The sequence below is a fragment of the Lemur catta genome, chromosome 6, assembly GCF_020740605.2.
Source record: "Lemur catta isolate mLemCat1 chromosome 6, mLemCat1.pri, whole genome shotgun sequence".
Classification (NCBI taxonomy): domain Eukaryota; kingdom Metazoa; phylum Chordata; class Mammalia; order Primates; family Lemuridae; genus Lemur; species Lemur catta.
In genome coordinates this window covers 29320042-29332205 of record NC_059133.1, presented here as the reverse complement: position 1 = coordinate 29332205, position 12164 = coordinate 29320042, and the positions used below count along the sequence as shown (strand labels likewise).

Below are 12164 nucleotides of genomic sequence, written 5' to 3'. Positions count from 1 at the left end.
CCAAATTTAACTAAATAACAGTTGGACTATTACTAGTTTTTTTAAACTTCCATATGCAAATAACAATTCTGGTATAATACTGATTCAGATCATGTGTATATCTTGTAAGTCCAAAAAAAAGTATAACATGAGAATATATGAAAAGCTACATACAAATACAAGAGAAAATATTGTTAGTAGAGATTTACTAACTATTCTTTCTCAATGTTTTAACTTTGATCAGCAGCACAATGCATCTGTAGGCATCTGAATGCTTTCCTGGATTATGAATGTTGTTTCAAATTATAAACGTTTTCTAATCAGGTTCCAGCTAACAAGAATAGGAGCCTCTGATTGGTATATCTTCTAATTAAAACTGTAACATCATCCCAGTATCTAATGTGAATTTAGAAAAACTGTAGATTCTATATAGAAGAGCCAATATTGCACATACCTGATAGTCTAGCAGTTGCATTCTTAGGGACTCTACTTCCTTGTCCCTGGACTGCTGTTGTGCATTCAAAATTTCAACTTGCCTTTTGGCAATATCAGAAATCTCTCTCAGTCTGGGAAGTGTTAAGATATTTCAGGAACAATTGAGTATACTTTCTAAGTAAATAATACAATTCAAAATTTCTAGACCCCTTTTGCAAAAAGCCATTAGTTTTCAGCTTTGTACACAATACTAAAACAGGGTTTCCTAAACTGTTTCATGAAGCATAATTCCATGAAATGATAAGAAATATACTATTAAAAAATTCCATTCCTAACATCCCTCCCCCTTGAAAATTCATAGGATATAATATTAAATGCTCTGATAAGTTCTAACATGAATAATTACCTCAAATCGTACTTAATACATAGCATTTTCCAAATGTATATGGCCAAAGAATCTCCATTTCTATACTTTTTATAGGATATTTATCATAATTTGGAATAAGCTAGGATAAAGTATTAAGTAGGTTTATCTGATACCATTACACAGTTATGAATACAGAAACATAAAATTTTTAGATTCCATAAGTGGATTAATGTATGTTCTGACTTGTTTTAATTTGCAAATTTTCATATTTCATATTCAGAAATGTAAAAACACACCAAGTATGCATTTACTACAATTACATAAAAAGGGGATGGCTGATGGTACGTAAGTGCTTCCATTTCCCTTAAACCTACTGTGAAGTACAGGCAAAGTAAAATGTAAAGTTTCCTTACTTTTAGCTCAGATAAAAGTTTTCTTATACTGAATAAAAGCTCCCACTGCCAGATGTATGTTTTGATTAATAAAATTAGTAATTAGAAATTAGTTTATTTCAAAAGGTAAGGTCCATGAGGAGAGAGGAAGAACAAAAAAAGGAGTCTTTCACAGTGAAAAGGGCATCAATGACTGATATTTCCAAGAGGACTATGAAAGCTCCAATGGAATGACTATAACCTTATGAGTAAGCCATAAAAATATTTTCACTAATTATTTGTGCTTGACAGATTCTCAGTGCCCCTCATATTTTTCTACTGAAGTAGTACCTAATTACAAAAGACAGTGAAAGACAGCATCTAACTGGCACACAGTATTCACTCCTTACATACATTTTGTGTACTAATTAGCTGGGCCTGTTTCCTCACATAAAATGAAAACAACGTTACCTCAGGGTTAGTAAGTATGAAAGAAAAAAACCTAGAATCAAACAAACTTAAAAATCCAAATCTAATTAAATAACAGTTGGAATATTACTGTTTTTTTTAACTTTCATATGCAAATAACAATTCTGGTATAATACTCATTCAGTGTATTGTTTTTAAATCCCCAAAAAATGTATAATGTGAGAATATGTGAAAAGCTACATAAAAATACAAATATAAAAGAATATATTATTTTTAGAGATACAGTTAATTATCTCTATCTAGAGACAGAGTCAATATATGTTTAATACCTTGCACAGTGCCTACTACTATGTAGCAGATGCCCAAAAAATGTAAATTAAGTCAAAATCTAATTTTTCATTATATTTTTACAGTAACCTTATAAAACAGGTAGAAGAGCTACTATTACTTACTTACTCCTTTATTAGAGTGAAGAAACTTAAGTTTAAATACATTAAATAACCATTCTTTCTCCATTGCTCCCTCCCTCAAAAAGTCAGTATGCAGAAGAACTGGACCTCACAGGGTCTTTCTTCCAAAGTCAGTGCTTTCTGCAATAATATTCCTGGACTCAGAAAATTGCAAATCTTGAAAGGTCATTTCCTCTTCTATATTATTATTTAACCCTGTTAAAATCAATCTTGTTAATACTATTTAATCCTGCTTTTATAAAAAGAAACCAGTATTAATTGCCACTAAGATTACCCCTGTATGCTTGTAATTAGGTTTCTTAAAGACAAATTAGAGCTGACACACCAAATGAAATGACTAAAGTGTTTGTATTCACTTACTTTGACACTTCAACTTTTAGTTCCATTTCATTCTTCTCTAATTCTAGAATCCGTTGCCTATCAGCATCACTTACTGCCTTGCTCACACTATCAGCTAATTCATCTCTTAACATCTGTTCCACCTTCTGTGCATCCAAGTTGATTTTGGTAAGCTAAGAAAATGTAACATAAAAAAATGTTCAGATACATCAGTTTTTGGTGGGGTTTCCCTTGTAATTTAGCCTTTAGAGACTTGCAGTCCTGTTTACTTTGCCTTGGTCCAGTTATTAAATTGAGTGTGAGTATTAAGAATAGACTAAAGAGAGGAAAGAGAAGAAAAAGTCAGGAATAAGTTATGCAAACTCTGGTTATATTCCAACCCACCAAAAATCATTTTTATTATGTAACTCACCAATAATGTCTTAACTTCTACTATTCTTAATTTATTTAGAATGTGACACACTCATTATATTTTACTTCAATTATATCAGCTATAAATAAATCCAAATAAGTTAATAAAAACTTATTAATATAGATTTAGTGATTCAGTTAAAATGAACACAAATGATATATGTGCTTTGAAAAATATATTAAATCTTAAGGTAAGCAAACATTATAAGAATGTTGTTTAATCACGCATTGTCAAATATTTGCAAACTATATTTACTGCCAGTCAATTGATTCTGACCATATCTAAAAATATAAAATCTCCTATTAGAAGGTAAAGTCCCTGAAAGCAGAGATTACTGTCTATTCTGTTTCTTGCTATAGTTCCAGTCCCCATACAGGGTCTGACTATAACAAGCAATGAATAAATATTTGTTAAATGAAGGGATGGTAGTGGAAGGCAATTCCATTATTAAGTAAATAACATCCTTTTGTACATTAAATCTAATAATGTAACCTTGGTGAGAAACAAGAACTCATTCGCAGTTGTTTCATGTTTCATTTTAAACAATTCATTTTAGATGCTTTCATTTTAAACAATTCAAATTTAAAAGTAAATCTTTTATTTACTCATTACATGAAACCCAAGCACTGTATTAATATGCTACTTCAGAGATCCAAACCAACCTCATAACGATGAGACTAATTCTTTACTCTCTAATTGCATGATAAAAATTATAATATCAAACCTCAGCAAATTTGGTTTCCAATTCAAAATTACGTTCTTCCGTTTGCTTTAATGAAGTCCTTAAGTGTTCGTACATTTTTTGACAATGTTCAGCCCGCTGCCTTTCATTTAATTCCTTCATTTCCAACATCGTTATTTTTTTTGAAATAGAAACAATGTCACTGTTGGTTATTGATTTCTTTGCCTTATCCATGTGAGATTCATTTCCTATATGTAATAATACTTAAATCAATCTCATGTTATTTATGTTAAAATTACATCTTAGGTATTTTAGCTATATATAAGGAGGCAATATTGTTCCACAGAAAGCACATGAATTTTTGAATTACAACCTGGACTTTATTCTGAGCTCTGTTACTTCCTACCTGTATGATGCTTGTCCCATTTAATCTCTCTGGAATTTACATTCTTCATCAATCAAATGATAAAAAAATTCATTGTTGAAATAACAAGGTAAAGGACTTAGTGTAGAGGTGTCACATATACGAAATAAAAAATGGTAAATAAACATATTTCACTGAAATGAGATAAAATGTATGAAAAGCAATGCAATAAAGCAACATGACTTTGTGAACATAAGTGCAATGATTTGATTTTTGAAGACTCACAGAGCCAAGCTGAAAAGTAAAATCTGAAGCCGTATGATTGATTTTTACCAAATATGATCTTCTCTAACCATGACTATTATTTGGTCTTTGTATACATCTAATATCAAATATTTTACATTCTTTTATTAGTTGTTATACCCTAACCTTACATATGAACTTATATGGCTTGTCTTTGAACACAAAAGTAGTTAAATGAAAAGAGAACTAAAAGCCCCAGTTTATTATGAAAAGATATCACATGAGAGTATCATTAATTACTTAGTAATTTTGGGGGAGTAGGAAGAAAACTTAAACTTTTGCTTTATCTGATATGCTCTAGAAAAAGACAAATGGTAGAGTATTTTGCTTTTTAGAGACTTAATTAAAACCCATATGTTTAGGGTAGCCAATTATTTAAAAGAATTAAGCAATGATTCACTTTGTAGATAGTCTTTTACAGTATCAATAATGCCCCCTCCTATTTTTCCAGTTTCCTAAATTCAAGTTTTATATACCTTAGTTTTCTCGAAATAGTATACATTTTTTAAGAGAAAAAAAATTTTGGTGTCTCAGTTTTAAAAAGTACTTCACAATTCACAATTGCAAAGATGTGGAATCAACCTAAGTGCCCATCTATACATGAGTCAATTAAGAAAATGTGGTGTACGTATACTATGGAAGACTACATATCCATGAGGAAGGATGAATTAAAGCCTTTTGCAACAATTTTGATGGAAGTAGAGGCCACTATCCTAAGTGAAGTGTCTAAAGAATGGAAAAATAAACACCACATGTGCTCGCTATTAAATTGGAACTAACGGATGAGCACACATGTACACAGAGGAAATGAAACTAAGTAGAAATCAAGCAGTGGGGAGGGGGGAAAAGGGGATGGGGGAAAACCTACCTAACAAGTACAATGAACACTATCTGAGTGATGGGTACACTTATAACTCTGACTCAAACATAACAAAATAGATACATGTAAGCAAAAACATTTGACCACTCACAATATTTTGAAATTAAAAAAATAACAAAAAATAAAATACATTTTAAAAAGAAATATTGTGGGTTCAGTTCGATACCACTGCAATAAAGCCAAATCACCATAAAGTGAGTCCCACAAATTTTTTGGTTTCCCAGTACATATAAAAGTTATGGTTATACTATACTGTAGTCTATTAAGTGTGCAATAGCATTATATCTCAAAAACTATGTACATATCTTAATTAAAAAATGTTATTTCTAAAAAATAAAAAGTACTTCATTATGTTCTCTATATGTCTTTAAAATATTGATATATGATTTTAGAATAGTTACTGCAAGTAGTGATCAAGTAACTAACAAAAAATCACCAAAAGAAGCTAAAAGTTAGTAAATCAGTTCTTTATAGGATAAGAGACCCATTCAAGCAACCCTAAGCAACTTGAAGAAAAAAGTGCATTACATATAAATATATAAAGAACATAAAACTCCTCCATTTTGCATTGTACTCAATCCTGACAATGAAAAGAAGTGTATTGCAGGGGCTGAAGCAGATTAGCCACCTGATGTTCTTGGGTTTCGAGTTTTCTTAAAGAGAGGGATAGAGTACAACAGCCCAGCACCAAGAAATTCCTGGATGAAAAAAAGCTAATGAAGTGACATTTTTAAACGTATAAGGGCAACAGGAAACAGGGAAAAACTCTTAAAACTTCAGTGATATAAATCTATGTAAGGAAGAGATTAAGGTATTAGAAAATAATAGAATTTAGGTATGGAATTTGGCACTTATTAAAGTGAGATAGGATAAACTGAACCAACATTGTATATAATTGTATATAATACTCTTATATTTTAGTTTAAATGAAAGTCAATTCACATTTAATCTTTTTGAGTTAAAAATTACATTTCTAAAAGTAGAAATCATATCTAAGATTTCCCAATGTGAGGCCTTTCTAAACCAATTGTCTTCATTACCAATTTAATAGAACAGCTCTGTTTAGTAACAGAAACCTCCAATAGCTCCAAAGTCTAGAAAACTAACAAAAATATCTTATCCAAAGCAGCAAATTTATTTGAAAATTATAAAGCACAATGGTATGAGATAAAATTATCAAAGTGTTCTTAACTAGGATAACCATTTGAAAAACTAATAAGGAAAACCCTAGCAAGAGCCAAAAAAATTTCAATACCTTCTGAGACAGTAATATCTCTGTTACATGTACATGAAGATGTTCATTGTAGCATTATAAGAAATAGCAAAAATAAGAGCTAGTGATTTAATCACTCAGTAGAATACTGCATGAATATTTACATTTATAAGTGTGATAAAACATGGGAATATTTTTGCTATCTACTATATACAGTATGTAACAAAAATATGTTTATTATAATTTAAAGCATATAAAATATGTAAGCATATATAAGCAAAAAATGTGATTGTATAGTAGTGGAAGTATGGGCAATACAAATGCAATACAAATTCTTTTCAAATTCTCTTTGATGTTTTATGGTGATCTTTTAACTTAAAAGTATCAAGAGATGCATAACTAATATAACTTACACTCTGTGAAAGAAGTCATAATACTATTAATATTAAACTATCACCAGTTTTGATTATTAAATAGTTCAAAATAGCTAATACTTAGTCATAAATTTTTCACATGTATGATTTCATTAGAAACAAATCTAATTCAAGAACTTAAAAGCAAATTTTGATAGGGATTAGTACTGGATACTATTCATTAACTACCTGCTAAGTTAAAATGTTAAGCAAAGAGTTCATTTTTTTTAAATCAGTATTTCCTAAATATTGTCTAAATATTTCCTTGTCATTGGTAGAGAAAAGGAATTTTAAATGAAAAATATCCACTATTAGATCTTAATCATTTTATATGATCAGAGTCATAAGACTTACCTAATTTAGTTTCTTGTTCCCAGGCTTGTTCAACAGTGTGAAGTTTTTCCTTGGTAATCTCCAGTTCTTTATTTACAGCCTCTATTTGTTCTTTTAAGGATGTATTTTCACACTGAATAACATCATTAAGAAACTACATTGTAATTTAAACCAATAACGCAAAGTGATATTCTCTTAACTTTATGTAATATCTTTGAAAACTTACAATCCAGTTTTTTTTACGAAATTAGAATTACATATTATTAAAAAATAATCATCAAAATATTGTGTTTCTAATATGTGGCCCTCAACTTTTGAGTATTAGCTTCTACCATTAAAGTTGTACATTCATTTTGGCAAGCTAGAATACTCAAGAGTTTTACAACCTTCACAAACTGGTGCTTACTTCCTTCAATTAGTTACTGAGTGTCCCTAACATGCTGTAAGTGACAGATACTAGATGTTCATAGTGAAAAGATGGTTGAGATTTTTAATGGATTTTTTTTTTCTGCTGTGGCAGTCAACCTATGAAGCGCCTGGATGAAAAGGCTTGATTCAGCTAAATCATGCAAGTGAGCTGAGGATGACCTGAATGAAGTCCTCTGGAAGTCATTCTGCAACTATAAATAGATATGGTGTGTGTGTGTGTGTGTGTGTGTGTGTGTGTGTGTGTGTGTGTGTGTGTTGATATTCAGGAACAAAATATTTAGAATGAAATTGTTACCTATGAATTATACCTCTGTAAAATTTACTTAGAGACAAACTTTAAATTAAAATCTGAAAAATCTCCCAAAACACAAAGATTTCATCAAAGAAAAATGGCTAATATCACAAAGTTCAAGGATCATACAAACTTACCTCTAGGTGTTCTAAGTTATTTGTTCTTTGAACAAGCATATTATCTTTCTGCAAGATATCCCTGTATTTAGCAGTCAGTTCATTGTATTGTTTATTGGCCAGTTCCAGTTCAGACAAAGAGACACTGTTATCTACAACTTTTTGGAGAGCTGCAATCTTGAAAATGGCCATTTCCTACGTAAATAAAGATACACTGAGTTATGTTTATACATTTTTTTTGGAAACAGTAACCACTTTCGAGAAGGATAACACAAGATAATACAACTAAAAGCAAAACAGATCTTAAAATCATTTAGAAAATACATGATTTCCCATGTGAATAAAAATTTGCAAGAATATTAATTTCTTCCATATAATAAATGCTATTTTGAAATTTTTAATCACAGTAAAAATAAAAATAAAATAAATCCTTTTGTAACTCCTGTCATAGTATAATAAAATTCAATTAATTTGAGATAGTATAATAAACAGCAGCAAGAAAATATATCATTCAGAATATATCTCTGGATGGCTCTTCTAAATTTTTTAATATCCAAAAACAACTTTTGATAGTTGAGTGGCAAAATTAGCATTATGATAAGTAACCTTTATAACTTAGCTATTTCTGTTTATTATAAGTAAAACAGACTAGCTTTGTGTCAAAAGAAAACCTTGTTCACATAAAGGAAACATTATTTAAGGGGGAAAAAACTTCCTATCATAGTTCTGTGTAATAAATAATGTCAAGGACTTTCAGTTATTTGCTTCATGTTCTACTCATCAGCTATACAACTATTCAAAGATACTTTATTATTAACACAAAGAAGAAATGTCTGAACTTTTAGTTCCCTCCAGTAAACTGCTCTGTTATAAGCAAAAATTACACAGAAAAGTACTGTGACAAGTGTGATGGAAGCTGATTAAGAAGTGGTACAAAGGAATAACCAAATTTATAAAGTGAGGAAGAACTAAAGGTTATAATTCATTCTGAAGTATAGTAATGATGGAAAAATATTTTTAATAGGGCTCCAGATCTCATTTTGACAGCTTTTCTTCTCCATCTAAATAAGTACACCCTGTTCTACCTTACCCTGGAGATTCAGTTTTACTTTTGTGAGAGGAGAAAGGAGTAGATGGGGTTCTGTTTCCCATCCTTTAAAGATATCTTTTTCTTGGCTCCAATTTTGTAAAAAAAAATTAAAAATTCAAGCTGAACGAGCAGGTTGAAAAGGAAGAAAATTCCAGTTTTTGTTTTCCTTTCTATCTCAAATACTAACTATATTTGTAAAACTCTAAGTAGATCCTAAAAAATCTAACACAAAAATATAAACAAGAACATTTCTTACATCTCAAAATGTCCTTATTACATCTCAGAATAAAAATAGCTTTAATTTTATAACAGGTTCCTTGTTGCATCCAGGATTCAGCTTTAAGATCACCCTGAAAATAAGTTTATTAGCATGATAATATCACCTGTTACTATCTTTAAAGTGGATGGTAAAGTTCTCAAGTTCATTTTAATTTTACTTTAAATTCTGTGTTCATATGATTCTGTCTAAATTTAGTCATGTATAATGAACACTTGCATGCTCAAAAATAAGCTGTAAAGCAAGGTGCAGAAGAGTGTCTATATGATATAACCTTTCTTGTCTTTATTTATGTTTGCAAAAAGAAACATTAGCAGGATAATCAGTTACCTACACATGGTGCGGCAAAATAAGGTGAAAGGTACAAGGACAGAAGATTTCTCTGATTAAATCTTTTGAATATGTAAATGTTTTATATATTAAAATTTAATAAAAAAGAAAACAATGCCTACAATTGACAAAAATGGAAAATAAATGAGTTTATCTATGCATCAAATATATAACATAACAACATGAAGAGCAGGATTATTTCAAGGAACTGTAGGATATGTTACTTTGCCTACACATCCTCAGCAAGATATATTCTGAAGAAAAAAAAGGACCTGTAAGGAAACTTTAAACTGTGTCTGTTAGCATTGCTTTTGTTGTTATTGTTAACACCAATACAAATATTATTTTCAAATTAATGTATGCATATTGTAGGATAAAAAAAAATTTTTAAAGTTAATAATCAAGATGTTCTATGTAAGAAAAAAGAAATACAAGCACAAAATCAAACAATGTTAGTAAAAACTCCATACTATTTACTTACCCTATAATATTAAATTTGAATTGGAAATAACAACATGAATTCATGGTTTAGATATATACATATTTTCCTAATTTGTCCACTGAAAGGGACTAGTAGAAATGGCACTCCGAGAGCAATGATGCCCAGTGGCCAGTTTTTGGTAAAGAAATGCTTCCCCCCCCTAAAAAAAACTAGGGCTCTTTAGAGAAATGGCTTATTCCAAGTACAAATAGGAAATATATAAGTTAAGTCTAAGACATTTTGTTGTATCAGAAAACAAATCAAGCTTTGAAGCTTGGTTCAAAAACTAATGAATTTTTGTCAAAAGGACTTAAGAGTTAACTTTAAAGGACTCCCACTCGCCCAAGCTCAGACAAAACATTATGACTCTAATTAACTAAAACACACTGAATATTTAAAAAATCTATGAGTCTGTTATGATACTAGAAGAGAAAGCTGAGGCGGAAGAAAAAAAACAGATAGAAGCAGATTACACCAATTGTGTATTCTGAAAACTAGTAATTAAAATGAAAGAATGAAGCATTTATCTTGTCTTTGTAGTAGGAATTATACTTTAAGAACACCAAATAGCCTGAGCTAATGAGGAAAAGCTCTTTATTTTATAGAATGTCTGTTAATAAATGTAAAAGCAGAACATAACTAGAAAATTATGATTTTTGCAATTCCTAGTGAAATAATTGATTTAGGCAACAATTATCAGTGGATGCTAAAATCATTAGGAGGACCGAAGAACTCATTATTTTTATGGTACCAAAATATCACCAAACAGTAACTAAATCACTTAATAATGGAGGTATGTGGCTGTCTTCTTTAACATAGTTATCAATCACGACACATGAAACAACCAGACACTCTTGAAATGATGAAATATAAGGTACAAAGCATTATTTATGAAGTATTCTGGCTAAGTTTAATCTGACTCTCACAAAGGCTTAAAATTAACTTTTAGTAAATGTAAGTGATAGAGGAACAAAACGACATACATGAAAAATCAGATAAATTTTCAAACATTTTTCAGAGAAAAAAACCAAGGGGATTCTATATTAAAAAGATTTATGACATGTAACATCCCAACACAATAAATGCATGGTCCTTGACTGGAAACCGAGGAAATGTGAATATAATCTGGACATTAGGCAATATTAGAGAATTACTGTCAATTTTGTTAGGTATGATCAAGTTATCGTGGTTATGTAGATTAAAAAAGGCTTTATTTTGTTAGAGACGTACACTAAAATATTTAGGGTAGAAATTTCTGCAATTTAAACATTCCTACAAAAAACAGATGAAGCAATTATGGCAAAATGTTAGTAGGTGGTATTAATCCAGGTGGTGTGTGTTAATGATCCTATCCTATCTTCTGCATATCTGAAAATTTTCATAGTCAAAAACAAAATAATACAAGAATCAGAAGTACCTTAAATCTTTGCAAACATCCAATTTTTTCACAAACTTCAGCCTCTATTGACAACAACTCATTCTTTTGTTTCCCATTTTCTTTTCTAAGTCGTCGCTCCATTTCTACCAAAGTTGTATATTGCCTTATGAGTGATTTTTCATTCACTTGCAAAACAGTCATTTTTCTACTATTTTCTGAAAGTATTTTTTTCATTTCATCTGAATCCATCTGAAGAGCATTGAGCAAATTCTGCACAAAGACATATGGATATTATTTATTGAATCTAGCTTAGTTTGTATAATATTGTATACCGATTTTAAGTGTTTTACTTACATTATATTCTTTTACTTTTATAGCATCTTGTTGGATTTGATCCTCAAGCTTTCTTTTTTCCTCTTTTATTGTATCAGATTCCGTTTTCCAGGCTTCCTTTTCACTAAAAAAAACAAACAAAAGAAAGACAATATAGTAAACCTAACACAATGTTAGGAAGAGATAACTTTAGATTAGAGAAATTTAAAGTTTTCTTAAAATAAGAGACGTCATAGCTACTCAGTATCTGATAACACAAGAAGTTAAAATTTCATTTAAATAAGGTTTAGCCTGAAATTTTTAAAAAATAAGTGCAAGATAACAAAGTTATCAAATATTTTCATTCTTCCCTGATTTATCACTCTAAAATGATTACAAAATAATAATTGAAGCAGAATCTTATAAATATTTTTTTGAAAACAGAGGACTAAGAAATAATCAATACCCC

General features: G+C 29.9%; 1 protein-coding gene across 1 annotated transcript in view; it reads right to left on the bottom strand.

Annotated features, from left to right (window-relative positions):
- CEP290 (centrosomal protein 290) overlaps nucleotides 1-12164 on the bottom strand; it is an 86892-nt gene that overhangs the window by 39224 nt on the left and 35504 nt on the right. The window contains exons 23-29 of the mRNA XM_045553285.1: nucleotides 11738-11840; nucleotides 11423-11653; nucleotides 7849-8022; nucleotides 7012-7123; nucleotides 3527-3732; nucleotides 2412-2563; nucleotides 434-545 (exon numbers count right to left, since the gene is read on the bottom strand). Coding sequence (XP_045409241.1) covers nucleotides 434-545; nucleotides 2412-2563; nucleotides 3527-3732; nucleotides 7012-7123; nucleotides 7849-8022; nucleotides 11423-11653; nucleotides 11738-11840 — 1090 coding nt within the window. The remainder of the gene's footprint in view (nucleotides 1-433; nucleotides 546-2411; nucleotides 2564-3526; nucleotides 3733-7011; nucleotides 7124-7848; nucleotides 8023-11422; nucleotides 11654-11737; nucleotides 11841-12164) is intronic.